This window comes from Hippocampus bargibanti, linkage group LG15 (genome assembly GCF_051943395.1).
Source record: "Hippocampus bargibanti isolate YZ-2025 linkage group LG15, ASM5194339v1, whole genome shotgun sequence".
Taxonomy (NCBI): Eukaryota; Metazoa; Chordata; class Actinopteri; order Syngnathiformes; family Syngnathidae; genus Hippocampus; species Hippocampus bargibanti.
The window spans coordinates 6316089-6343131 of record NC_142748.1 but is presented as its reverse complement, the minus strand read 5'-3'; the positions used below and the strand labels follow the sequence as shown (position 1 = coordinate 6343131).

Here is a 27043-nt window from a genome sequence, read left to right as displayed (position 1 = left end):
AGATAGTAAGCACTACTTTTGCCTGGAAGCATTGTAGTAAAAACATAAAGGCATAAATCTAGTTTCAGGGAAGTTATTTCAAATGTATTGTTCTTAACACGGGAGTGGCAATGGAGTACAGATTCATTTTCCAATGCAAACCGGGCACGTGCAAGTGCATATCTAATTAAGGCCATTAAGAATACAGTAATCCAAACATGTTGAATTGACTTTACCCAATTCGACTCCGTTATGTATCCCGGTTAGGTGCTATTGTACAATATAGTTATACGCCCAAAAACGCGTGACTTAATTAATAATAGAAATGCCCGTGTCTGTTTTTTATGAAAAAGTATTTCATCCAACCACGTCAACAAGCGCCTTCTTAACCTGTAGTTGGCACGCCATACTTTCAAGGACCCTCGTAAAAGACCAATTCACTTCATTCAATATGGATCTGGGTTACTGTGTACACAAGTGCGATGTTATATACATGTATTGTCATAACTGGCATGTAATTATTTTAATTTTAGCGCATATGCTTGGACATTCATGCTGTAAATTCAATGTTTCACAATGTTATTTTGTATCATTTATTTCGCCTCAAATAAAAGTTGACAAACACCTGGTGGCCTAGAAAGCAATCACACGACAGTAAAATAAAGGGGTAAAAATGTCACCCTTTTTAATCTTGTCACTTCACTTATCATTCAAAGCTACGTAAATACAATCAATTAATTCAAATGTTATCTAAGTCCCAAAAGAGACAGTTGCTGTGATAAGACACGAGTGTTTTGGACAGCTAACAGAGCAGTGAAAATCTACACAAACTTTGTGTGTTTTGACACAAAAACATTGTTAGTGAAGACCTCGAACAACAAAACTGAATTTTTTCAAATGGCCCAGATCAGGTAGAAATGAAAGCTAATTAAGTGTGCAGTTTACCATATTCAAAAAGGCTTAGAGTTACTCAAATGTTTAAGACACTTACAAACAAAAATAAATAAGCCAATAAATAATAAATAGTAATTTGAAAACCTATAACATGAATCTTTTCCGACTTGCCATTACCTCCAAAACGAACACGTACATCTTCCAACATTCACCGTCATTCTTTTTTCATTTCATTTCCATCCTTATCATCTTTCGTGTCAACTTCCTCCCCTTTATCAAATGCGTCTCCAATCCCAAACACTCTTGAGACTTGCTACAATCATCTTTGAATTTCACACAAGTACAGTATTACTCCTGAAAGTGTGTTTCCTTAGTAGTTATGCATGTTCAAGATGCATCGTGGGAGTCATGACACAATAGTGTCACGTACGAAAAATATTGGGAAATGAAACGGATTAATAGTGTTTCCATTAAATTCAATGCTGAACAATGCTTTGCGATACAACCCTTTTGAGTTCCGAGCGTAAACACGATTTCAATTCAAAGTCGCAAGTTGAGGCACAATTGTGCATTGAAATGTTTGACTTTCAATCTTCTGTAAACCCATTTGTGACCCTTCACCTCAATTCGTCCTGCTTTCCGCGTGACAGCGGCGAAGGTTTTAAGAACTGATGATCTGACCCGACCAAGTCTCGTGCTTGCTTCCTGGCTTCGGGTGGGTGATCACCACTTCCACTGCTTGGATCTTCTGCATCTTAGGGGGGATAGGACACACCTTGTACGTCACCTCGTCCCCTTCCAAGGGCACGTACTCGCCCTCAATGCTGTGTCAGAGAGAGCACAATCCTCATGAGAAAGGAACGGACGAGGATTGACACTCCCGGTTTTCAATTTAACCCTTTCACGGTTGCGGCGACTACAGTTTCTCATGTTATCAGGTTACAGAGTCCATGAAAGGGTTAATACCGATTCAATAAAGAACCGTGCAGGACTCAGTAGTCTTCACTTACTCTGAAATATGGACAAAGATGTCTTCTCCACCATGAGCGGGTCGAATGAAACCATGCCCCTGTGAACGGGAAAAGTTCTTGCACACGCCCTTAAACACGGGACTCGATTTGGCTCGTACGGTCCTGGACAAAGCAAAGATGGAGGCAAGTCAGGCACATGCGCAAATGCATGTTAAGTCATTCACTGCCATTCATGAATTTATTCAGGAATTTAAAATATCACATAAAGCGCCATTCCTGAAATTGTTCGGGTTCATTTTTCATGCTAGGGTGCCGATATAGCACTGGTCATTGCCTCTGACAATGTTTTTTTCTTTTCCACAAGGGGGCTTAATTCCTTTTTTCCATGTTAGCGCTTTGTTCCAGCTTTAGCTGTTGTTAAAGCGCTATATACATATAATGCTAATATGTATATATTGCATTGTAACTTTTTTTTCTCCACCAAGTAGCTGAAAGACAACAAAAAAATCAACTCACGCTGAATATGTGCGAGTACGTTTGGTCGGCAGAGGGCTAGGCATCTCTCCGCCAGGCAGTGGGGGTTTCCTTTCCCTCTCCCAAACCCTGCTTCCCTCCCGCAGGAAAGGGAAAGAGATCTGAGGCTGGTTGCGAGGGGAGGCCAGAGGCAGCGGGGGGCCCGTCGGGGACGAGGGGTCAGCGTCGGACATGTTGTGTGAGACGTGGGTCTCCTTTTCCTCGATATCACACAAGAAGGGGTGTGTGGACCGGGGGTTACGCCCCATGCATGGCGGGCATGAGCAACGACTGAAGAAGAAGAAAAAAAATAAAGGTATTGTGGGGGATCCACAAAATATTGCATTGATATTTTCTTGTGATGGATAACTTGACAATAACAAAAGATGAAAAGCAAGATTTATGTGAGCCAATGGTCTTCAGTTGGGGACACACACAGAGTGTCAGATGGCCCGATTTGATAAGTAACCTAAATAATTCAACAACTTGGCTCTGAGATCTTTTATTAGCAGGCTTATTAAGGCCATGAAAAAGAATCCCCACATCCTCTTTCCTCCCTTGTGAAAGCATTGCAGTGAAAGCATTGCAGTGAAAGCAATGGCATTGTGTTTGTCTGTTCATTTGTATGGCAGACACGTCAACACTCACAGACACACACTTGAAACTTTCAACTAGTCCTTTAAAGAGCCCCAAATATCATGACAGTAGCATCTATTGAGCCCAGTTTAAATAATTCACAGCACTAAAACCCCTTTAGGCCTGCCTTTTATTTCTCGAATAGTCTGCATGACGGATTTACGGACACAAACAGGCCAATGTTGGCTATTTTCTGGAATCGAACAACGATGTTAAATCTTTGCAGGATTCAATTGTTCTTTTGCGATTGGACCGCCATAAAAAGCGACACTCGAGCATTAAAAAAATACAAGTATATTTCCCCTCCCACCATCGTTACAATCGCAAATTTATCATCGCACTTACCGTCACAAGCGATCTGAAGTCAATCAAAAGGTGCTGCTGAGCAGATGATGATGTCATGTGAGATGAGAGCCACGCATGTGGAAACAGATTGAAATGGGAGAAGGGAGGGGATGGAGTGAGCTGATAAATCGGAGGTTACAAAAAATATTCAACAATTCACTCAATTTTTGTTGATAATAAATATTATTTTAACCAAATCAATTGAGATACACCTGTATTTTCAAACGTAAATACAGCATCGTCAAACCTCGTTTTTTTGACGATCATCCATTCCAGAAACCTGTTCAAAACCGATTTGGCCAAACACCGAAGCATTTTCCATTATAATCAATGTAATCAAGGTCTACTTAAAAAAAATCGTGATTGAAATATTAAAAACACACGTGCTCACAACGGAATGCTACACGAGGATAATGCGTCGGTCACAATGAAACTGTACACACGGAAATGACGTATGAGGAAGCGCAATCGAGTGATGCTTTCAGGTACGCTCAGTTTGGTCAAGAATTTCAATTGTAAACAGAGGTATAAAAAAAGCCGACATTTTTGGTCGAGAAGTTTTTGGAGTTTCAATATTTTTCTGTTAATTTTGCAAGGTTTAGCCAACTAGGGACATCTAAATCAAAAACATGTGGCATGTTGTGTAATTTCCTGGAACAGAATAAAATAAGCAAATAATTTTGCAAACTATATAACCACACCAATGAAACCAGGAGGTGAGATTTGTCATTATTTATTCTACAACCCATTTTGTTTTTTTTAGAACAGAGAGGCTGCGAGAAATTAACCACATACACACAGAGAGTTGATAACAATGAGATGTTTACGGGTGACCTCAATTCATTATACATATTTTTGCCATTATGGATAAAAAATTTAATCTGATCCATACCCTGTCCACGTCATCCGCAAAAAAACATACAGACACTCCATTGGATAGTTTTTACCTAGATACAGAATTCAGTGGTAACAGCGTTAAATCAGCTTTGTTTCCTAGGCCTCAGGAAAGTTTTCATGTGTGTAGTGGTTGGGGGTCAATGTTATGTGAGCACAGGTCATAAAGTATTTTCATGACTGAGCATGGCAAATAAATAGAAGAGCTGTCAATTTTTTTCTTCCTTCACATTCAATCCTTAAAAACCAACAGAATCAAAAGGATATTCCTAAAACGGAGGTTTGATATCATTCTTCGGGGATCTCACAAATCTGATGAAATAGTTTCGAAAATTTCAGTCGGCGTAACTGACACAAACACACACACAAAGCTGTCGTGAAAATGTGGCATGCACAACGGCGTCATAGCAGAACAAATCGGATCAAGTTGGAGAAGATCCAGTTCTGAGCGGTAACAGAAATTTGGCAATGCCGGCAATCTGTCACGTGCGAGTTGAAAGCTTAACTGGCCAGCGTAGCTCACACAAACATTAAAAATGTCATATATTGTGATGTCCGGGCATGACCGCGGAGCAATTGCGGGGTATACCCGACCGAACCTTCAGTCTGATGCAGATGACTTAACAAGTTTCCTCCCCCATCCGAAATCACCCGCCGTCCTCGCCATCCCTTTCACTACTGCAGCGCCTTCATCCTGTTAAGAGCCGAACCGGCCTTGAACCATTCGATCTGCGTTTCGTTGAAGCTGTGGTTGAGTTCCAGGATATCTTTGGTACCGTCGCTATGCTTCACAACGGCGCTCAAAGGCTAATATAAGAGAAAATGAGATGCTTTAATGGGGCTACGGCGAAGAAAAATTGACTCCATCTTGAAAACGTAGCAACTTACCTTTCCGGGTGTGAACGTTTCCAGTCCTTTAATGGAGATTTTGTCATCGGGGCAGATTTTATCGTAATCTCCCGGGTTGCTAAATGTCAACGGCAGCAGGCCCTGTTTCTTTAAATTCGTTTCTACAAAACAAAAATCTAAATATTAGCCACATGCTCCAAAAAGTCATGCTTCCAAGGGCGATGGCGGCGTACCGTGGATTCTAGCGAAGCTTTTGACGATAATGGCTCTTCCTCCAAGATGTCTTGGTTCCAGCGCTGCGTGCTCTCTACTGGAACCTTCACCGTAGTTATCGTCTCCTACTACCACCCATGACACGCTATTGGCCTGCACGCAATGCCGAGATCGAGTTCTTATTGGTCACAAACGCATAGCAAAACAACAAAACAAAAAAAGACATTTTGTTCTTACTTTGTAGTGACGGGCTACATCGGGGACCCCCCCGTACTCCCCCGTCAGGTGATTCTTCACCGAGTTGATAGCGTCGTTCTCGCTGTTGACGGCGCCGATCAGCATGTTATTGGAAATGTTGTCCAAATGGCCGCGGAATTTCAACCAAGGCCCGGCGGCGCTGATGTGATCCGTGGTGCATTTCCCCTTGACCTGCGACCAGTCACAACGTCGTTTTCACACAACCTAATAACAAAATGTCCGCCGTCCCCGAAAGAGTGAACTTTTCCCACCTTGATAAGAACTCTCAGGTCCTCCAGGTCTTTGCCGCTCCACTGGTCAAAAGGTTCCAGCAACTGCAGTCGGTTACTTTGGGGGCTGACGTCCACTTTGAGGGCGGTGCCGTCGGCGGGCGGGTGTTGGTAAGTGTCCTGACCCGGATCAAAATCTTTGGAGGGGAGCTCGTCGCCATTGGGCGGTTGTAACTTGAATTTCTCGCCGTTGGGGGCTGTCAGGTAGTCGGTTTCGGGGTTGAAGTTGAGAGTTCCGGCGATGGCCAAGGCTGTGACAATCTACAAGAAATCCCCCCAAGTTGGTTTTGTTTTTGTTTGTATAGACGCTCCCCAACTTACGAACATTCAAGTTACGACGTTACGGTACATACGAACATTTTTGTAGGTATGTTAAAAAATGTTCAGACAGAGATGCTGTAAGCTAGATTTTCTATTGCACGCCTTTTTCCGTCCGAGCTCGCTTGCGATTGGCCGTGTATAGTATGTGGGCGGGGAAGAAATCCCTCTTCCCAGTTGACGCTCCAGGAGAACACGATGCATAACAAAAAGTAATGGCTGCTGGCACGCTTACTGAAGCCCAAGGATATATGTCGTTGTACTACAGTCTGTGTGACTATTAGCGCGTCTGTGTTTTAAACTTCCCCGTTCAGTGTTTGACTTCAACATACATCCATACAAAATATAGCACTGAAGCAACTTACGAACAAATTCACCTTACGAACGTATCTCGTTCGTAAGTTGGGGAGTGTCAGTATATGTGTGCGAAATGAGCAAAGGTAATATTTTGTAACGATCCGATTTGAGAAAACATCGCAACTTTTGATTTATTTTACCTCGGGGGACGTGACAAAGGCGTGCGTTGCGGGGTTGGCGTCATTCCTGGCGGTGAAGTTCCGGTTGAAAGAGGTGACGATGGTGTTCTTCTCGCCTTTTTTCACATCGCGCCTTCAATCAAACAAACAAATGCCAGCGTCAAAGCCTTAAAACACTTTTAAAACACATTTTTCGGGACCGTACATCCTTGGTACCATTTTAGAGAAGTACGTAAAATTTTACATTGTGTTTTTCAGATGGACATCCAATTCAAATTTGAGTCCTTCTTATACTTTGGTGCCATTAAATCAGTAAATGTTTTCGAATAATATTTATACAGATGCTCCCCTACTTACGAACATTCGAGTTACGAACAACAGTACATACAAACATTTTTGTAGTAACATATGTAGTATTCTCTCCAGTTCTACATATCTTTATCGAGCATATGTTTTGTTACATGTTTATTTGTCAGAACAAACCACTACAGGTTACTTATACAAGCCTTAAACATACTTATATAAATCTTAAAAATACTTATATAAACCAGAGTCATCTTTATTGCCAAGTATGTAGAACACACAAGGAATTAGTTTCCGGTAGAACACGCTGCACTAGTATCATCATCAAAAAATTTGCAAAGAGGCACTATACAGTTCTATTTGGGTGACTGTTAATCTAGTTTTGAAAGGCGCTTATAAATGAAATGTATTATTATTATTATTATTAACATACATTCCATTCAAAATATAGCAATGAAGCAAGTTACATACATGTTTACCTTGTGAACGACCGTTTGAAACGTATTGCAGTCATAAATTGGGGAGTGTTTAAGGTTTATATAAGTATTTGTATAAGTAACCCGCTTTGCTATAAAAATATGTACATGTACAACTGGAGAGAAGACTACATATGTTACTCTAAAAAAATGTTTGTGTGTACTGTTGTTCGTAACTTGAATGTTCGTAAGTAGGGGAGCGTTTGTACTCATTTAGTTTTGGTTATTTTAAAATGAACCTATTCCAGTATATTAACAGATGTAAAAGTGAGCTGTGTGCGTTCTTTTCTTTTTATTGACCGTACGGACCTGTGAAAGCGTAATAAACTGTGAATTGTAAATTTTTTTCTGACCTGTCCCACTGTCCAATGCAAGGCCCACAAGCGTTAGCCAACACGACACCTCCGACGTCGCCGAGGATCTTGGACTACATCAAAATAATCACGCTAAGATTGCGTGATCAGCAACGGAATATAAAAGTAGTTCCCCGAACGCCACTCACGTAACCATCTCTTTCAATGGTGGCGCGGATCTGCTCCGAACCGGGGGTGACGGTGAATTGAGCTTTGCATTTCAAGCCTTTATCCAAAGCCTGTTTGGCTACAGAGGCGGCGCGGCCCATGTCTTCATAGCTGGAGTTGGTGCAGCTGCCAATCAGACCTAAAACCAACCCAGATGTGGACATTAATATTTTTTTTTGCGAATATAGTTCTAAAACAAACAATTTGGCATACATACCAACTTTAACCTCCAGTGGCCAACCGTTTTTCTGGGCAACGGAACCCACTTCGGACACTGGGTGAGCCAAGTCAGGGGTGAATGGACCGTTGATGTGGGGCTTTAGCTGACAAAAAAAAAAAAATAATATATATGAATATATTTTTTTTGTGTCATTTCAGCTAAAAAAAGTAAATCAGGAATATAAAATGTCACTTTTTTGTGGTTTATTTACATTTAAGTTTGCTTACAAATGTAATCTACGTAACTAACTGTATGCAGTTGGGCCAAAGTAATAAAGTTGATTGACTGATTAAATTACACAAGTCACATTGTATTGATCATGGAACGGTCTGTTATTGGGAGAAGGTTGTATCTTCAAAAAGTCTTAAAAGATAACGCAGGTCGGAATAGGTCAGCCTTTTCGACTCATTTGCTACCATTCCCAAATTTATTTCGGAATTGAAAAGTGTGACGTGGAACGCTACTCTGAATTCGTTTTGTTTTTTTTCCACACTTGGGTGCCAATAAAGCGCTGACCAGACCTCTGGCAATGTTTTTTCCTTTTCATAAGGGGGCAGCATTTCCCTTTTTTTCCCATGTTACTGCTTTGTTCCAGCTTCAGCCGTTGTTAAAGTGCTATATAAATCAATATGGATGTATTGCATTGTATTTTGGACAGTTGCCCCAATTTCAAGCTCATATAACTCCAGACCAATATAATTTAGGAAGTAACTCTTTTCTGATGAAAGAAGAGAGTCTAATCTTTCTAACGCTGTATTGAATATTTATGTAGTCCTATAACTCAATATTCTGTGGGTCCTGGAATTCGAGTGACAATGACAAAAACCCTGGCACTGGAGTGGACACATTTTTGTACATTTGTACAGTGCTGATAATTGACTCTAAAATCCAATCCATCCATGTGAAATTTATCAGATAAGAAATATCATCTTCAAAATGGACACTGACCTCATCCAGATTGATTTCAATGAGTTGATCGTACTCGCAACCTTTATCTGGCACCAGCAGATCCGAGTACTCATTAGCCAAAGCAGCAATCTCTGACGGGGGGTACAGGGACAAAATATTAATATTTAAATCAAAACACACATTCCTGTTGCAAAAAAAAAAAAAAAAAAAAAAACGGCACATCACATACGTCCACGCCCGGTTTTCTCCATATAAGTCCTCATGCGGTGGTTGTAGGGGAAGACTGAAGTCGTCGCGCCGATTTCCGCTCCCATGTTGCAAATGGTGGCCATTCCTGCGTGTAAACAACAACAGTGAGTTCATACAAGAGAATTTATTTTAATGTCTTTTTAATGCATTTTGGAAAAAAATGTATTTAAAAGAAGCAGACCAGTGCAGGAAATGGAGTCAACACCCGGGCCGTGGTACTCCACGATTGCGCCGGTGCCGCCCTTCACCGTCAGGATGCCAGCTACCTTCAAGATGACGTCTTTTGGTGACGTCCAGCCGGAGAGGGAGCCAGTCAGCCTCACACCAATCACCTAGAATAAAAAAAATAATAATAATAAAAAAAAAATAATAATAAAAAAAATACAAATAAATACAATAAATACAAATAAATAAAAATAAAAATAAAAATAAAAACACAAATATAAAAAAATAAAAATAAAAATAAAAATAAAAATAAAAATAAAAATAAAAATACAAATAAATACAAATAAATAAAAATACAAATAAAAATAAAAATACAAACAATAAATACAAATAAAAATAAAAATATAAAAAAATAAAAAATAAAAAAAATAAAAATAAATAAATAAATAAATAAATAAATAAATAAATTACATAAATTGAAATACAATACAAGGAAGGATCATTGGAAAAAAAACTCTGTTGACCTGGGGACATTTGAGCTCCCAGGGGATCCCTGCCATGACATCCACAGCATCAGCGCCTCCGACTCCGATGCAAATGGCACCGAGTCCGCCACCGTTTGGTGTGTGGGAATCTGTGCCGATGAGCATCACACCAGGATAGGCGTAATTCTCCAAAATGATCTAAACAAAGAATATTTCTCAGCTAAAAATGACAGTTGCAATCTGATTAAAAGTCCAAATGACATCACAAGGCATTACCTGATGGATGATCCCAGAACCCGGTTTCCAGAAACCAACTCCGTATTTTGCACCGGCACTTGCGAGGAAGTTGTAGACCTCTTGGTTTACTTCCTGGTTTGAAATGACCAATCATGACGTCTTATTGTCACCCACTCTTTCCCACAGAATCCGCGTCGACTCACCTTTGCCCTGGCCAGATCCTGATCACCGCCGATCTGGGCTTCGATCAAGTGATCGCAATGGATGGTGGAGGGAACCGCCACCTGCGGCAGGCCGCTGCTGATGAACTGGAGCATGGCCATCTGCGCGGTGGCGTCCTGCATGGCCACACGGTCGGGACGCAGGCGTAGGTAAGTACGCCCGCGATCGATCTCCTGGTTGTGGGGGTCATCCAGGTGGCCGTATACAATCTTCTCTGACAGGGTGAGAGGTCGGTTGAGTCTGAGTTGCAAGAATGAGAGCAGGTGTTCTTTGTTAGGAGACAGGAAGACATTTTTTTTTCCCTTTATGTCTTCCAGTTGGCAGAAAAAGATGCAGGTGGACGCTAACCTCTTTCGTACAACATCAACATTGGACTGGAGTTTTTCATAGCTGACAAAGGAGGTGGGCTCAAAGCGGCTCATGGACACTTGGGCCTTAGCTCTGTAAGCGGCCGCTACATGCAGCCGGCGTGCGCCATGCCCAAGAGCAAGCTGGGGACAGGAGAGAGACATTCATATATTGGAAAGAAAATGTCATTGGTTACAGAACAGGTGCTAAATGCAGGACAGTGGTAACTACAATGAGAATAAAACTTTTATCACAATAGTAAAAATTACGAATGCATACTTTTACATGTACACTTGACATAACTTTATCAAAATTGTTTATCTTCTTTCATCCATTTTCTGGATTTCATTTCATTGTGGCTCTGTGTATTTTTGCATTGTAACAAAACCGGTTTTTAGATGACTTTGTTTTCCTGTAAACAGGCGCAAACAAAAGCACCTGCCACCCATAAATCAAGCATTTGTTCAGACGTTCATTCGGATGTAATTTCCTCTTTACACCAAAAAGATTACTCAGAAAGACAGACAAATTGCTTTTTCTAAGCTGATGCATTTAGCTGTTCTGGTAGAAACTGATTTACCTTATTAAGGCCGACTTGAATGTAGCTCGCTGTACAACTGTAAATACATTTGGTCTCCTGTCCGTCTAACCTTGTGGTTAACCTTGTCAAATTAAATTGAAATCCGAGGACTATATGAAACATATTATATACGGGTTTATATTCAAGACTTAGTAATGACTGATTTTAGAATAAATGCATGTATTGTTACCAAAAAGTCAGTTGGATGCAAATCGTTGCCCTCTGACTGCGCACAGAGGGACACGATGACCCAGCTAGCTAGCTGCAATCGGCTACGAAAGGGAGAATACGACGCGAAAGCAATCTATTGTTTTGGACGCACACCGATCGGGGAGAAAAATACAAAGCATTAACATGACAGTCTACCCATCCTGGGGGACATACGAAAATAAGCAAATGTGACTCATACCTGCAGCCGCGCGACGGTGAGACAGTAAGTTGCCATTTTGTTCACTGACAAAGATGTGGCGATTTCTAATGACGTCAGCAAATTTAAATGGCAAGAGTTATCAGTCCTTAAAGAACGAAACAACAATTTATTCATACTTACTGTATGTAGTTATCAAATCTTTCTATTAAAAAAAAATTTCAATTTTAATTTATTAATATAGTGGACCAACCTTTTAAATGAATATATCTTGTAAATTATTTGAACCGTGATGTTATTTTTTTATGTACCTGATAGGATTTGGGCGTTCGCAGCCGTGGTTTTCGTTTACTACATCATATCACCATATAGTATATTTCATAACACCGCAAACACGTAAAATTGTCTCTAATATAATACACTTATAATTATAGAAAACAAATACATTAAAACGTGACCATCAAATACAGCACATGTAATTGCTATTCTCACTTCAGACACTGGGTGGCGGTAATTTGAAATCAACGAACATGTTATGCGGGTTCAAAGGTGAAAGTTGAAAACGGTGCTGCCTCGCTCGGAGTACGCTAGCTAGCAATGGCAAAACATCATCCAGATTTGATTTTCTGTCGAAAGCAAGCCGGCGTTGGTATGTTTTATTCATTGATACGACATATACAACATCTTACTGTTTTTAACTGTCCGATCTTGAACATGTTTACTGCATGATAATGGCATTTGCTAATAGTCGCATCATGGACTTCATTGACGCTTAGCACCGGTGTTAGCGTGTTATAATGTCTGCATGAATATGATAATATTAAATGCCTAATTTAGACGAAAACATGCTTTAATATGTCGAAGAGACGTGTCTGACTAAATAAAGCGAATGAACAATTGACTAAGTTTTTTTTTCTTATTCTGCAGCCATCGGGAGACTTTGTGAAAAATGTGAGTATTTTTCTTAATTATCTTAATTTATAGTGTGTAACCACATCGTTGATATGTTTGTCTATTTTTTTAATGTATTGTAGAAAATGTTTGACTGGACTTAACATTTGAAGTCGTTCTTCACGTATCTTTTCAGCAGCAAAAATTTCATAAATAAAACACAGCAAAATCGAACGGAATGCATTTTGTTTTCATAAATCCAATCGTTTCTATTAAATATTATGAAATGAATAAATATGATTCCCTGCGTGGTCTAAAGAGCAAAATGCTTACTGTACTGTACACGTTTCCCCTCTTTAGGCGATGGCAAATGTGTCATCTGTGATTCTTACGTGAGACCATGCACCTTGGTCCGTATCTGCGACGAGTGCAACTATGGCTCCTACCAGGGACGCTGCGTCATTTGTGGAGGGCCAGGAGTGTCCGACGCCTACTACTGTAAAGAGTGCACCATCCAGGAGAAAGATGTCAGTTGTCATATTTTTTTTTACTCCCTTCTCGGACACACTGGAAAATCCACTGACGCTCTCTTTCTTTCTTCAGAGAGATGGCTGTCCCAAGATTGTGAATTTGGGAAGCTCCAAAACAGATCTGTTCTACGAAAGGAAGAAATATGGCTTCAAGAAGAGGTGAAGACACCAACATCCTGTCTTCCTTTTTAGTCTTGAAGTTCCAAAAAGTGCTTTTTTTAAGTTTCTGGCAACAATTTTGTGACCTCAATTTGTTAAATGATTTCAATAAAAGCTCTTTCATATGACTGTGTGATTAATTTGTCTAGATTTAAATGAATTTGTCATAATTCTCATGGAATGGAATAAAGTTAGGTAAACGTGGAAATAGCACACCACCCAATTCATCAAGATATTCTCTACAAGGCTTTATTTATACACAATGTATATACATGAATGTCACATGAAAAAAAGTCAAAACCGCAATTCAAGATGAAAAAAGAATACAACCTCATAAGAAGGCTGCTTTAAAGGTGATGCTCGGCTACTCTTATTTAAACTGCATTTGAATATGAATCAGGCTGGAAGTGCTTGTCATGAATCCACAAAATTCCCCGCTGGATGTGCCTCAGATTAGCAACACGTAGCTTTCCTGGCGAAACTTTGTCACTTTCCACATTCATTGTTTTGAAACACTAAACATTCCTTGTCGCAGACATTAGAAAACGCATTACAAATGGAACATTAGATGATATTTGAGATTCATAACGCCTGGGAGTGATAAAATGGCGGATACATATAAGTGTGTATACCGTAACCTGTAACAACCACTTCCAAGACGTGCAATGATGGAGTTTTGTTAAGTCACACGGGAAAATTGACAAACTTACAAAAGTGGCAGACACAAGTGTAATGTAAAAATTCCTCCACAGGCTGATTAATTCCTTACACGGAGCTTTGTCGCCCTCTTCTGCCTCTTTTTGGTGCAACACAAAGTTTTCAGACCAAACAAGTACAGCAAAATGCATTGACGTGATGGAAGGACTGCTACAATGTGTCTTTTTTTCAGTCAGGGGCGTTCCTTCAGTGACGTCACGTGAGGACTCGTCACCAACTCAAAAACAAGACTTCTGGAATATTCAGCGCAAGTCTTAAAACGTAATATGTAGCTATAGGCGGTGGAATCTTTGTGAAATACGCTCAGTAGAAGTCATTTTACAAATTATGGACACAACTTGTCTGGAGACGTCGGTTGTCCTTTAAATTATAAACAAAAGCAAATCAAAATGGCCGAAAAAATATTTGACACGTTTTGTTGAACATGAAAAAAGTGGAAATTCAAGACACGGTGAGGGATCATTCCGGAATAATCAATCCCTCGTCGTGTTTTTAGGTATTGCAATTGTGATGCATTTATCGCCTTTTGTAATGAATCTAAAATAATAGTGCAACGGTAAAAATCTTATTATATTATCAATAATAAAAAAAGACCTCTTATAGCCATTAAAATAAAGCTTGCGATGAATTGCGCACTCTGCTCCACTCACCCCCCCCCCCCCCCCCCCCCCCCAAACCACACAATTAGATTGACTTATTCCTCACAAAAATAAAAAAATAAATAAAATAAATCTATTGACTAGAAAAATGAGAGAGAACGCTATTGGTTTACCATTGCATCCTGTTTGCTTTGTGCAACAGTTCCCAAGGCGACCGCAGCAGGAAATGACACCCGCGCGCCGGTCTGAAAGGGTATAACTACCCCCCCACTCCCCTGCTACCCCTTCCCCGACCATTATTAGACATTTTTTTTAATAATACATCTCTAAATATGGCCAACGAATAACATCCTGAATCCCAAATGCCGCTTTGGGGGAGGGAACTGTGTTTTTTTTTTCTTTTTCTTTGAGTGTCCTTTACAATTTTCCAAATTTAGCTTGGTAACTTCCCACCATGTTCTTGTAGCGGCCGCATTCCCGGCGCAGGTCTGCCACTTCGGTTTTCAGCGCCGTGTTCTCGCGCTCCAGGAAGGCCGCTCGCACGGTGATTTGGTTTTCCTTCAGCCTGCGGGCGTCGCGTGAGCGCTTGGCGGCCACGTTGTTTTTCTTCCGCCTCTGCCAGTACTTTTCATCCTGGAAGAACGGCGGCCATTTTGTTACAAATTGCTTGCTTTGCAGACATGGGTGAAACTTTGATTTCCTATTGTGCTCATTTGCATTCCAAAAGACAATCAATACCATTAACTCATTCACTACCATTCACAAATCTATTCGGAAATTGAAAATATGATGTAATAATAAAAATAATAATAATACATTTCATTTTAAGCGCCTTTCAAAACTCTCAAGGACACTTTACAGTCAGAGACAAGCATAGGTACTATAATAAATAAAATAAAATCCCAAATAACATATAATAAATAAAATACAGTTATAAATAGAAACAAGAGAAAGAGCTACACAGAAAATGCGACGTAGAGCGCCATTCCGGAATTTTTGTTCAGGTTTTTTTTTTCCATGCTTGGGTGCTGATAAAGCGCTGTCCATGGCCTCTGGCAATGTTTTTTTTTCTTTCTCCAATCCCTATTTTTCCATGTTAGTGCTTTGCTCCAGCTTCAGCTGTTGTTAAAGCGCTATATAAGCCAATGTGTTTGCATTGTATTGTATTTTGGACAGCCGTCCTCATTTCAAGCTTATATAACTCCAGACCCACATCATTTAGGAATTAACTCTTTTTTTATCTGATGAAAGAAGAGTGTCTAAGGTTTCTAACGCTGCATTGAATGTTGATGTAGTCCTAAAACTCAATATTCTGTCGGGCCCGGAATTCAAGTGAAAATGACAAAAACCCTGGCACTGGAGTGGACACCTTTTTGCACACGTCTGGCAGTGAATGAGTTAATGGCTTTGTTTGTGCTTCCAAATTCCATTTGGCCCGACTCATTCTAGCCAGCTATTAACAATTTCCTTTTTAGCTGCATTCTTGCATGAGGGTTGAAGGGGGGGGGGGTCAAAGATATGTCTTTGCTGTCAACATGGTGGCCAAATTCGTGTCAACAAGAAGTCACTCAATGTCTGGAAAAGGACTGCTGAGTCACTGTGAAACACCAAAAAAACGGCTTATCTGCATTTGAGGTGGCAATGGCATTTCTGAAATTTTCCATGTCGGTGGTTAACAGTTAAACAGATATAACCCCCCCCCCCACCTGCCCCAAAAAAGCAATGTCATTTCTTTATTTTATTTTACATGTTGTGGGAGTAAAAATAGCTATCGAGCTAGCAGGCTGGCTATCTGTTAGCTCTCTATCTATAAGCTATCTATTGGATAGCTAGCTATCTGTCTATCTGTTAGCTTTCTAGCTCGCTAGCTTTTTATTTATTTGAGTTATTCCGGGTTGAGTGAACGCTGGCGCGTGTGGCTTCCGCTGCTCACCCACAGTAAAACTGATCCAGTGACTGTAAAGTGACCTTGAGAGTTTTGAAAGGCGCTTATAAATGAAATGTATGATTATTATTATTATTATTATTATTATTATTATTATTATTATTATTATTATTATTATTATTATTACTACTATTATTATTATTACTACTATTATTATTATTACTACTACTACTATTATTATTATTATTATTATAAAAAAAAAACAAGACTGTCCTCTGCAAATATTACCTAGCATAAAATGGCTGCCTAAAAAGTATAAACCTTGCCTACCTTCTGTTCTTCAGGGACAAAAACTTTCTTGGCCTTTTTGATCATGGGCTGAGGCTTCAGATCTTCGTCTGTGAACTTGTGCTTGCGAGGGTCAAACAGTTCGCCCCCCGGTACGCTCGACAGGACCAGATCGGTGGGATCGGGCTCGTAGTTGACGTCAACTTGGACGTCGTCTGGATCGACGGCGTCCGAGGTTGCGTTCTCTGGATCTGTTGTCACCTCTGAGGAGAGGAGATGAAATATAGGAGCTTTTTATGACTGTTGTGAACAGACACTTCGAAGTGTATTATAACATACATATGACATAAAGCGACATTTTTACCACTCACCCGCTGTGACATCACACGTGACGTCAGTCTCGACGTTTGTGATAATCACCACTTCTTCTTCGAATTTGACCACTTCGCTAACCGGTAGCGGGGACGTGTCGGACGGCTTTACCCCCTCCCCCTTGACGTCTTCTTCGGGCGAGTCGGCGATGCCGTTCTCCATGAGGAACTCCTCGAGGTCCATGTACTCCAAATGGAAATTCTCGCCGTCGTAAGGAATGGTCTTGTCCCAGATGGCGGGAGTGAGGGCGGCCGACGGTTCCATCCCGCTATCTCCTCCGCTGAGGTCGGCATCCTCGCCCAATCCTAACTTCTCCTTGTCCGTGTCTAACACACACACGCACAGAACACAGAGAACACACAGACAATCAGACTCCATAATGGGTCTTTTTTGAATATTTTACAAGTTGTTTCTCAAAACATATCTAGCTAAAAGGCTCATTTGTGTTCATTCACGTTTAAGCTGAAAGTAAATATGGTGTAAAATGCACACTTTTGGAAATACGGGTCACTTGCCAGAGCTCACAAAATACATGGAAGAGGGTACCAGTATTATGAACAGCCTATAGATATGACTATTTTTCATATTTTGGGGGGGTTACAGTATATTCTGCTACAAATAATGCAAACCAAGCCATGAATACATGTACCTTATATTGGTTTTCAAGTGCGTTATCACAATGCCTTTTCACAAACTCAAGTCAATTAAAAAAAGCAAACGAACATATTCTAAGATCATTTCGAGACATTTTAAAAGCCTTTTTTAAAGCCAAAAAAGTGTTTCAGACGAGCCAACGCGGTGAGACATTTGGAAGAAAATGTACACGGTGTTCCACATCAAGTGGCCTGATTTCAGCAGCAATCATGTTCATTTCATAAATCTACAGTTTGTCCATTTTGACTTAATTTTCCTATTTTACGTCTTTTCCAAACCTTTTTTTCTACTCAGGTTAAAACTACCGGTGTAACTCGCATTTCCATAGCGTCGTACCGTCGTCACCTGCCAGGATATTCGGTGGAGGCATTTCCATGATTTTCTTCAGAACAACCGGGAACGAGGCGGGGGCCCCGATGGCCGTTTCCAACGTGACGACGATCGGCTCCACCGACATTTTCCCTCCCTGTCGCACTTTGTTCGCGTTGGGGAAAAAAACAGTCTCGGCTTTGTAACGTTTAATCCGCTGCAAAACGAACACTGTCGTGTGTTAATTTATCCGCGCGTTTAGTGATCCGTGAAGATAAAAACAATCTTCGTCTGTCGAAAGTGCAGCTGCGCTTCCAAATAAGATAAGGTTTGGGTAGTGCGGAAGAAGTCGCGCCCCTTCCCTTGCGCTGATTGGTTGAAATCTTATAAATATTAATAAAGACCTTTACGATTAGGCGGATCCTTGACGGGAACCAATAGCAGACGTCGTATGAAATTAGTTGGTTGACAGAGTTATATAGTGCAGAAAAACACGAACACGTTAATAAATACTAAATGCGAATTTGAACTTGCTCTTTTTATTACCGTTCCATCCGCTACTAATTAATTCATGAGGAAACCGGTTGAGGGAGTGCATAGCATTTGTTGGATTTCTTGGTTGATCACATGGGGAAAACATGTGCAGCACCCGGCGCAACATGCCAATATTTCATGTACTGAACATGCATGGAAGGAGGCGCTGTCGTGCACAGCGACGGAGGTCCCAAGGAGCTCCCAAGGTCGACTCGTGCAACCTTTCATCAGCATACAAATACAGTTGGCATTGAGCACAAGTTAGTGGTTCAATTGCCAAAATGTCATCTCCATACTGCAGCAACATGGCTGATCCCATCTGTTGACTTTTTTAAAAAATCAAATCAATGGGCATCATATTTTACAGCACCCTTGTACTCATTGGGGTCAAAGGTGAACTGGACCAGTCAACGAATCCCCACATAGAAAGGCCCAGAGTTTTGAACCCCGGAGCCTCTGAACTGTGAGGCAGACATCACATGACATTATGTCTCCATCGGGATAAACAAATGTCGGAAATGGGGAAGGGAGGCGGGGGTGGGGGGGTGTTCTCAAATTCTGCTTGTGTCACTGTGACTCTCTGTTTGCTTTAACACAATAAGACCGAAGAAGTCAAAAAGTCAAATACATGTAAAAAAATCTGCCCTTTCCACCAGTAGGTTCATCTCAGGAACAGTGGTTCTTTTTTATTTTTACTTCAAATCATTTTTCAAACAAATATGTCGATCTCCAAGTATCACTCACTTTCAGTAATATTAACATAAAGTAGCATAAATGGCCCATACTGCGCAGTTCATGGTCATCAATAATGTGGCAAATATTCTATTTCTACAAATTATATTTAATAATACTGTAACATGGTGCACAATTTCAATGTTAGATTGGATTTAAACTAGCAGTTGTCACATTCGGCACAGTATTGTGACCATTCAAAGTCGGCGATTTGTTTGTGTGCCACTAGAGGGAGACAGCGGACCATATTAGAATATCATACACTTAGTTTATAATAATAATAATAATAATAATAATAATAATAATAATAATACATTTCCTTTCGAAGTTTAGTTAATTTGGCAGTTAACCATTAGGAAAGTTGGTCCATTCTTATTTCAATTCGATCCAAAACAATCTATGTCATTGTTTCTTCTGTAAAATTGAAATTTACAAAACACTGCAGGCGATGATTGGTTGTAAACAAGATATTTCAACAATCAAATAACTAACAGGAACTTGAAAATCATCAAAACAGAAGCCTGAAGTGTCTGACATGTTCAAAGACGGTACATAGCATCTTACATTCAATGCATCACATGCAGTTAAAACTTTGGAAAGACATGATCAGAAGCTGGTGCGTAATAACACTATTTGACTCTAATTTCTTTAAAAAAAACTACAATGGAGATGGCCTGGATTATAAAAAAATAAAAATAAAACAAGACAGCCACCTAGTGATTGAATTGGGAAGCCACATGAGAGACACAAAACCTGCAATCAGTCACTTCAGAGAGCACTGAATTGATTTAAACTTTCATTTAATCGACCACAGCAGTAACCCTGAATGTTTTTTAAGGAAGTGGGGGGGGGGGGGGTTCACACAACTGCATGTTAAGAAACAGGTCAGGTGAACCCATCGCGGTATTGGTCTAAACATAGACATAAAAGAATCAGGCCTAGACAAGTCATTGCAAAGCTTTGAGTCTGACAAAACAATACATATTGATATACATCATGCTTAAAAACATTGTCAATGAAAATAAATAAATAAATGACTGCGATTGAACAAGTGTGCACACCCCGCCAATTAGCCACCAGCTATGTGTCTTTGATTAACCCCAATTAAAGTTCACATGTTCCAGGAGTAGTAGTCTTAAAATTAAACTTCACATGTTCTAGTAGTTGCATTCTTAACTGTGGCCCATGGATAACACTATTTCATGTCTTTGTTTTTGTTCTTTCTCCACTAAAATATGATAAGCTATGTATCGACAATGATTCAAGGTAGATATTCAGGTGGAATGATTCAGTTGGTTAACTGAACTGCCTTTTTGATTTAAAATCAGTTTTTGCTAGAATACATATACTGTATGTGGGTATGTATGGATACAGGTATGTCAAAATATATGTGGATATTCAGTATGTGTGTATGCATGCAAACACATGCAAACAAATACATGCACATGTGAGTATTGTACATATGCATGAAGCTACACATACTGTAGTAAGTTACCTCTGTACTAAAACTCGGGAGCTTTTGGCCACGTTTATGCAACAGGTACAGAAAAACAAGTCATTTTATTTTCGTTTTCATCATGCTAACAGTGTATTTCACATTGCAGTGCTAAAAGGGTGGTTACGTAATTTGTTTTCACTTACCATTTAAGCTTGGTAAAGAAAATGGAGTTTCCAGGAAAGCTCTGAATATTTCAGGGACGTCCACTTTAGTCATGTTTTTATCCTCTACTTTTTGCACGACTGCAAAACAAAAAGACGATAAACGTGTCAAAACAAATCGTCCCCTTGAAAACAAGACACTTAAGACTGACAGCTGTGGTGTTTTTGGGGTGGAGATACAGAAAATTGTCAAATTACACGCGTTACCTAACAAGGACCCGCCCAAGTTGACTCGTGACCAATCAGCTGCTGGCGTTTCCTTGAGGGACAGTCGCAAACCCCGCGGATTGATTCTCAATGATGTCAATCAACGTGGAGTCGGCCAATGGGTAAACTGTGTCGATGTTATTTAAGATGGGCGGGAGGAAGAAACGCTTGTTGCATAAACTAAATCGTAGACAATACGAGTGACTTAACATTTGAATGCAATAAAAGGCATCGTCATTATCAATACAATTACTTGCTAAAACATAAACATCTGATTTGGATGTGTAAAATAAAGTCGGTAAACGACAAAAACTGATTATTTTGACTTGTTTTGAAAACGAGCGTTGTCCCCCATCGCACCAAAACAAAACATTTTTTTCCATGTCCTACTTTTTTGAACACGTTTGTAGATTCGTTACATTGATGTGAAAAAAAATGACGTCCTCTAATTCATAAATACAATTATAACAATAATAATAATACATTTTATTTATAAGCACGTTTCAAAACTCTCAAGAACACTTTACAGTAGCAAGATCACATTTTTCTGCGGGTTTGCAGTGGCAGTCATTCGCACCAGCGTTCACTCAACCCGGAAGTAACACACATTCACACGACGAACTAAAATATAAAATGGTCATCGGCACAATAATTTATTCACATTTAACTAAATAATTGTTTATTAAACGATTTCAAGAGAATTAGCCTTTAAAAAAATACGCTCTATCGCTTTCTTGCATGGCAGTATTTTTTTTAGTTTTGCATGACTGCACGTTGTTATTCTGGCCACAGGTGGGCGCGCGAGGGCTATTTGGCTCGCGCGCTCCCGTCAGAGACGGGGTCGCGCTGCGCCGTGCTGCGTGCTGATGTGTCGCAGCTTCTTTTCTAACGGAAAACGTCAAACCCCTACAAGTTGGTAGTGTTTCAATGGGCCTCAAATTGTTGCCGGCGGCCCCGGGTGAAAAGTCGGCTATCTCCGGCAGCTCTCGTTAGCTTAAATCGAGGCTGAAAAGACGCCACTTTTTTTTAAACCCCCAGCAGGTCCGAGATGCGCACTTGATGGAGCTGTCAGCGATCGGCGAGCAAGTGTTCGCCGTGGAATCCATCATGAAGAAAAGAGTTCGGAAGGTACCAATTTCGGCAGATATACATATATGTATCGCCTTTCACTTTGGTGCCATGACGCTGCAAGCAAATGTTCTGAAAGCATGCTAATAAGAGCCGAAGCTGTTTTGAGAATTTTCTTTTTAAAGGATGATGGGAGTGTTTTGTTGTTGTGCAGATGCTTATTACATGTTCACTTTCAATCGGACATAAAAATTTGGCTCCGTTTTTTTCTGTTGTTGATGTTTGAATACTCGTGTTTGAACGCATGATTATTTTTATTATCATTGTCCGAATTAACACGTTGTTACGTAGCGCTAAAATTGGGATGCAACATCTCGAATTTATTATTTTTTTCCAGTATCGTCAGCCAATATTTGCCCTTACAAACTACTTTCTACGAACTTTTTCCCACATGTTATATAAGACCCACAATCCAACCCAGGGTGCATTGACATGACCAGCAACATTTGTTGCATTTATTTTTTTCCCCCTCCCCAAAATTGACTCATTAAAATAGTTTCATTCGTTATTGTTTTAAATTGTATCGTGTCGAGTTAGATACTTCGTTGATGCAGCAATGATACACATATATGCAAACGATATGTACACACATGCACATACGATTGCCATGATGAGAAATAAAGTACACGAACAAGTGTTTTTGAGTAAAAAAAAAAAAAAGAATTAGTGCCTACCTTGGTCGAAATCTGACGTGGCGACAAGGGACACAATTTAGCAGCGTCTTTACTTCAACAATGTAGCTCCGGTGTACCGTTTCAAAATACTTCTCTTGCCGTTCCAAATTCCCACTTTTTGTTTGTGCCATCAGTGAATTTCAGAAGAGACAAACTCTGAATGAGGCGAAAAATACATAAATAAAGCAAACAATATTGGGCAACAGCTGTGACCGAAAGCTGCAATTGCATACTGCTGATCGCTGACAACTTCCGGTAAAGCAGGTCACGTGTCACCGTCGTTTAAAGGTGACTCGTTTTAAAATCTTTTTTTTTTTCGTTAAACTGGAACTGATATAACGTTCAGGGTGCAGTATGTACTAAAATAAAATAAAAATATTAATCTTGTTTAATGTCTTTGGGTGTACAATAAATAATGTAGTTATAAAAGGCTATGAGTGCTTTTTCTGTGGTTTGTTTTCAAAAACTTCCTGTCTCCACAGGGGAATGTGGAGTACCTGTTGAAATGGAAAGGGTGGCCTCCCAAGTGAGTCTACTTGGATTATATTTGGTCTAGTATACCTGGAGAGAAAAAAAGTGTTTTTTTTTCTTTATAGGTACAGCACATGGGAACCCGAGGAACACATTCTGGACCAGCGTTTAGTCCAAGCCTATGAAGAGAAGTATGATTTGTTGGATTTTATGCAAACTACTTGTTTAGTTAGGACAATATTATTTTCCCATTAAGTGCGATTCAAGATGAGAGTGATAGTTTGTCTGCATTCAACCTATCCGTGTGCTTGTTTTACTTTAGAGAGCAGAGAGACAGAACTTTGGGTCACAGGAGGAAAAAATCCAAATCTAAACGGCGCCTGTTGCAGGTGCAATTTTTATGTTATTGTTTTTTTTTGGGACGTATGATGTATTCTCTTAATAACCGCATCAAGATGGATGGTTGAGTGCCATCCCATTTGCGCTAATGATTCTCTCCTTGGTGTGCTTTCAGAACACAGTGTACACTATGGACCTTCGCAGTGCTCACAAGGCCATGGACGTGCCTAAACCCCGCTTACGTCTCTCCCTGACCCGGTCACTACCCCCGGAAGAGGAAGAAGATGATGAGGAGGAGGAGGATGAGGAGGATGAGGATGATGAGGAGGAAGAGGACCCATCATACACTGCTTGGAGGAGGGCGTCCCGTTCCAACAAGAGGAGGCCACAGAGCATGTGCCTTAACTTGAAGCCGGCGAGTCCTGCACATGAGGACTGGAAAAGCCTGGGAGACGAAGATGAGGGGGAAGAGGAAGATATCCGAGAAAAGACTGCAGGTGTGCTTATGACCTTTAAATTGTGATCATCACATTTTAAGGTTCTTCTGTTTCTTTACTGGTGTAGGTCAAACACAAGCAACAACATGGAGTCCAGTTCCCGGCAGACACGATCTGCAAGAGGCCGAGACACCCGAAACGGCCTGGAGGCCCGTCGTCAGCCCGGCAGAGGTGACGGTCACCGACGTCACCATCAACGCACTCACCGTGACGTTCAGAGAAGCCCGGGTGGCCCACGGCTTCTTCCGAGTGTTCGGGGCTGAAGCTCTGATCGAGGCGTCAAGCTTTCCTAAATTGATCGTCAATGCTTCCTCTTAGCCTGGTGGAAACAGGAGCTGAAATGCGATCAGATTGACCTTTTGTAACCGCCGGAAAGAAGTTTGGAAATGTGCTTCTGTATGTCGTCGGCGGGAGAAAGAAAATGATGATAGATGACAATGTTAGTATTGTTCTCCCATCTTTGCACTTTTTAACGACCAGACCGATCAATGAGTCTTTGGAAAAACCTTGGTTGGCATCGGTACGCGAAAGTATTCAAACCGTTGTTAGTTATACTGTACTGTGTGTAGCTGTATACTGTATACTTAAACGATACCGCTCATTGGCGCCCTGCAGTGGTCAAAATCATCCATACACGTTACAGATTTTAAAATAGCAAACTGGACCTTTTAAATCTCTGGAGATGAGAAAGCAAAAGAGCCAAACGTCTATAATGTTGCACTAAAATTGCAAAAAAAAAGGCCGAATGTATTCTTAAATGTTGTTACAATGTCGACCGGATTAGGGATAGCGGTGATGTTTCAAATTAAAAACAAAAAAAATAGTTAATCAACCGTCAATTCGCACGTGCACGCATGCATACATACACGGATTCCATAACAGCAGTAATGTCCTTGAACGTGAAGAAAAAATGTCATAAAAGAGCTTGGAGTTTGTAAAAATAAATTAATGCCTACCTTAGTCGAGACATGCTGACACGACTGACAGCGTCTTCGGAAGAAACGTATTTAAAAAAGATACATATAATTTTTATCAGGCAAGAGCCGTGAAATTGGAAGACCGCTAACAAATTCCGGTAAGGCAGGTCACGTGCTACCTTAGGTTAAAGGTGACCACATTTTCTTAAAATAATTTTTGTTTGAAAGTTTTTGTTATCGTGGGACTAAGTATAAGAGGTGCTGTGTGTACTAATACAAAAATATAAAATATTAATTCGGACAAAGACAAAAAATGGTGGGGGGTGAAACGGATTAATTGCATTTCTATTCCGTTCGATGTAAACATGTGACGAGTCATTACTGTTAAAATGTCATTAAAACATGCAGACGTTTGACAAAAAAAAATACAAAACGGTACAAACATACTTTATTGTACAATTAATTTATTGGCAAAAAAAACAGACCACCAAAATAACTTAAAAAATGATGAAAATGGAGCAACAGTTATTTTTGCTTTCTCTCAGCAAGCACCAAAATTTTATAACAAGAGAACGAAAAAAGTGGTCAAAGATTCCATTTGAATACTTAACTAATATTTAAATAGTCTTACTTCCAGTCTCTTCTTTTTTTAGGGGTGTGTGGTTGGGGGGAAATGATACATGTATTAACAAAACATTTTTTGTTCAGTTGCCATGGGTTTGTACAGTGACTGTTTACATCTATATTCATGTACATGAAACATTTCTTCAAAAAGGGATGGTATAATACACTCCCAGGGCAAAATGAATGACTGTCTGCAGTGTGGTTTTGCATCACCATATATTCAATACAAAACAAAATTATCTAATTCTTGTAACTTCAAGTTTTATTTCCCAAAAAATAAAATTAAATAATATATCTATATATAAAAGAGTTTTTCCTTGATTTTTTTTGTCTTCCTTTTTCTTATAAAATAAGTCTCAAGATATATTGCCACCTGGTTCCCACCCACCCTCCCTGACCCAGCAACCTCTGAATGAAAAATATTGATCACGTGACTGTTGTGTCTTTGTAAAAAGCTAAATAACCACTATTGAAATCTTTTAGGTCACACAATGAAAAAAAAAAAAAAAAAAAAAAAAAACACGACCGCCACTCGTTGCCATCTCGACTTGGCGGTTTTTCACATCCAGTTTGTGGGATTGTTCATGTGTGACTAAACGTCGGTTTCACTCCAAACGATACGAAGGAGGGTGGGGCGGGAGAAAAAAGGCGCATCGGTGCGTGTGGCCGCTTAAACACCTTATACCAAGCCTTGAAGGAAAGACAAATCTCAATACTGTACAGCAGCTCGGGAGGATTGTGTGTTCGTTTTTATACACACAAGAAATAACAAATCCAAGGACGTGAGGGGGGTAAATGTTTCGAACTATATACAATTTTTCCATCTTTCATTTGCATGACAAAATACAGTATCTAAATCCACCATTTTTCAACTTTGTACAGTACTAACAATGAATTAAATGTTGTGGCTGGGAGCAATTAGTGAGGAGGGAGATGGAGGAGCCTGACAGTCGTTTGGCTAAAATACAGAAAAGAAACAAAAATCTCAGCTCAGAGGCCAGAATGGAAAAAAATATGTACACCAATTTTAAATCAAATACAACCTTAATGCTAAACAAAAGTTGGCCTCATCAGCTCTTATTTTGGCGGGTTGTTTAGGTGAATACAGTAATAGTATGAAAACCACCCCCAAACACGTCACTGGTCGGATGTAAAAAAAA

General features: G+C 40.0%; 5 protein-coding genes across 7 annotated transcripts; 2 read left to right on the top strand and 3 right to left on the bottom strand.

Annotated features, from left to right (window-relative positions):
• Positions 1 to 1312: 1312 nt before the first annotated feature.
• On the bottom strand, positions 1313 to 3764 carry csdc2a (cold shock domain containing C2, RNA binding a). 2 transcript variants are annotated; one of them, XM_089016174.1, is made up of 5 exons: positions 3586 to 3764; positions 3339 to 3374; positions 2361 to 2648; positions 1884 to 2006; positions 1313 to 1697 (listed from the first exon to the last, which is right to left on the bottom strand). In XM_089016174.1, exons 3-5 carry the CDS (start codon positions 2624 to 2626, stop codon positions 1535 to 1537), a joined length of 552 nt encoding a protein of 183 aa, XP_088872300.1. In that variant the 5' UTR covers positions 2627 to 2648; positions 3339 to 3374; positions 3586 to 3764; the 3' UTR covers positions 1313 to 1534. The 2 variants fall into 2 exon arrangements, with proteins under 2 accessions (XP_088872300.1, XP_088872301.1); XM_089016175.1 differs by having other exon boundaries at positions 3339 to 3371.
• Positions 3765 to 4055: 291 nt separating this feature from the next.
• aco2 (aconitase 2, mitochondrial) lies at positions 4056 to 11801 on the bottom strand. Its single transcript, XM_089016168.1, has 17 exons — positions 11740 to 11801; positions 10751 to 10893; positions 10384 to 10642; positions 10220 to 10312; positions 9983 to 10141; positions 9475 to 9625; positions 9274 to 9378; positions 9084 to 9175; positions 8133 to 8238; positions 7897 to 8054; positions 7748 to 7821; positions 6637 to 6748; positions 5804 to 6082; positions 5532 to 5723; positions 5315 to 5447; positions 5121 to 5242; positions 4056 to 5039 (listed from the first exon to the last, which is right to left on the bottom strand). Exons 1-17 carry the CDS (start codon positions 11773 to 11775, stop codon positions 4908 to 4910), a joined length of 2346 nt encoding a protein of 781 aa, XP_088872294.1. The 5' UTR covers positions 11776 to 11801; the 3' UTR covers positions 4056 to 4907.
• A 414-nt stretch (positions 11802 to 12215) lies between these two features.
• Positions 12216 to 13402, top strand: phf5a (PHD finger protein 5A). The gene is made up of 4 exons (XM_089015611.1): positions 12216 to 12346; positions 12625 to 12648; positions 12949 to 13115; positions 13192 to 13402. The coding sequence occupies exons 1-4, from the start codon at positions 12295 to 12297 to the stop codon at positions 13279 to 13281; spliced, it is 333 nt and encodes a 110-aa protein (XP_088871737.1). The 5' UTR covers positions 12216 to 12294; the 3' UTR covers positions 13282 to 13402.
• A 108-nt stretch (positions 13403 to 13510) lies between these two features.
• On the bottom strand, positions 13511 to 18412 carry tefa (TEF transcription factor, PAR bZIP family member a). The gene is made up of 4 exons (XM_089015356.1): positions 18129 to 18412; positions 17138 to 17464; positions 16809 to 17029; positions 13511 to 15226 (listed from the first exon to the last, which is right to left on the bottom strand). Exons 1-4 carry the CDS (start codon positions 18247 to 18249, stop codon positions 15011 to 15013), a joined length of 885 nt encoding a protein of 294 aa, XP_088871482.1. The 5' UTR covers positions 18250 to 18412; the 3' UTR covers positions 13511 to 15010.
• Positions 18413 to 22046: 3634 nt separating this feature from the next.
• cbx7b (chromobox 7b) lies at positions 22047 to 26684 on the top strand. Of its 2 annotated transcripts, none has more exons than XM_089015359.1 (6): positions 22047 to 22361; positions 23518 to 23561; positions 23632 to 23697; positions 23829 to 23895; positions 24021 to 24338; positions 24410 to 24663. In XM_089015359.1, the coding sequence occupies exons 1-6, from the start codon at positions 22293 to 22295 to the stop codon at positions 24515 to 24517; spliced, it is 672 nt and encodes a 223-aa protein (XP_088871485.1). In that variant the 5' UTR covers positions 22047 to 22292; the 3' UTR covers positions 24518 to 24663. The 2 variants fall into 2 exon arrangements, with proteins under 2 accessions (XP_088871485.1, XP_088871484.1); XM_089015358.1 differs by having other exon boundaries at positions 22051 to 22361; positions 24021 to 24342; positions 24410 to 26684.
• The last annotated feature ends 359 nt before the right edge of the window (positions 26685 to 27043 follow it).

Bases quoted from the DNA above. Each gene is read 5' to 3' on its own strand.
- phf5a (XM_089015611.1), top strand. From the start codon at position 12,295: ATGGCAAAACATCATCCAGATTTGATTTTCTGTCGAAAGCAAGCCGGC. The intron at 12,347-12,624 runs GTATGTTTTATT...CTTATTCTGCAG, and splicing joins TCGAAAGCAAGCCGGCGTTG to CCATCGGGAGACTTTGTGAA. The intron at 12,649-12,948 runs GTGAGTATTTTT...TCCCCTCTTTAG, and splicing joins CGGGAGACTTTGTGAAAAAT to GCGATGGCAAATGTGTCATC.
- csdc2a (XM_089016174.1), bottom strand. From the start codon at position 2,626: ATGGGGCGTAACCCCCGGTCCACACACCCCTTCTTGTGTGATATCGAG. The intron at 2,007-2,360 runs GTGAGTTGATTT...TGCTTTGTCCAG, and splicing joins CGTACTCGCACATATTCAGC to GACCGTACGAGCCAAATCGA. The intron at 1,698-1,883 runs GTAAGTGAAGAC...TCTCTGACACAG, and splicing joins ATCTTTGTCCATATTTCAGA to CATTGAGGGCGAGTACGTGC.
- cbx7b (XM_089015358.1), top strand. From the start codon at position 22,293: ATGGAGCTGTCAGCGATCGGCGAGCAAGTGTTCGCCGTGGAATCCATC. The intron at 23,562-23,631 runs GTGAGTCTACTT...TTTTCTTTATAG, and splicing joins TGGAAAGGGTGGCCTCCCAA to GTACAGCACATGGGAACCCG. The intron at 24,343-24,409 runs GTGTGCTTATGA...TTACTGGTGTAG, and splicing joins TATCCGAGAAAAGACTGCAG to GTCAAACACAAGCAACAACA.
- tefa (XM_089015356.1), bottom strand. From the start codon at position 18,249: ATGTCGGTGGAGCCGATCGTCGTCACGTTGGAAACGGCCATCGGGGCC. The intron at 17,465-18,128 runs GTACGACGCTAT...TGTGTGTGTTAG, and splicing joins TATCCTGGCAGGTGACGACG to ACACGGACAAGGAGAAGTTA. The intron at 15,227-16,808 runs GTAGGCAAGGTT...CCGTTCTTCCAG, and splicing joins TTGTCCCTGAAGAACAGAAG to GATGAAAAGTACTGGCAGAG.
- aco2 (XM_089016168.1), bottom strand. From the start codon at position 11,775: ATGGCAACTTACTGTCTCACCGTCGCGCGGCTGCAG. The intron at 9,176-9,273 runs GTATGTGATGTG...ACCCCCCGTCAG, and splicing joins GGAGAAAACCGGGCGTGGAC to AGATTGCTGCTTTGGCTAAT. The intron at 8,239-9,083 runs GTCAGTGTCCAT...TTTTTTTGTCAG, and splicing joins TTGAAATCAATCTGGATGAG to CTAAAGCCCCACATCAACGG.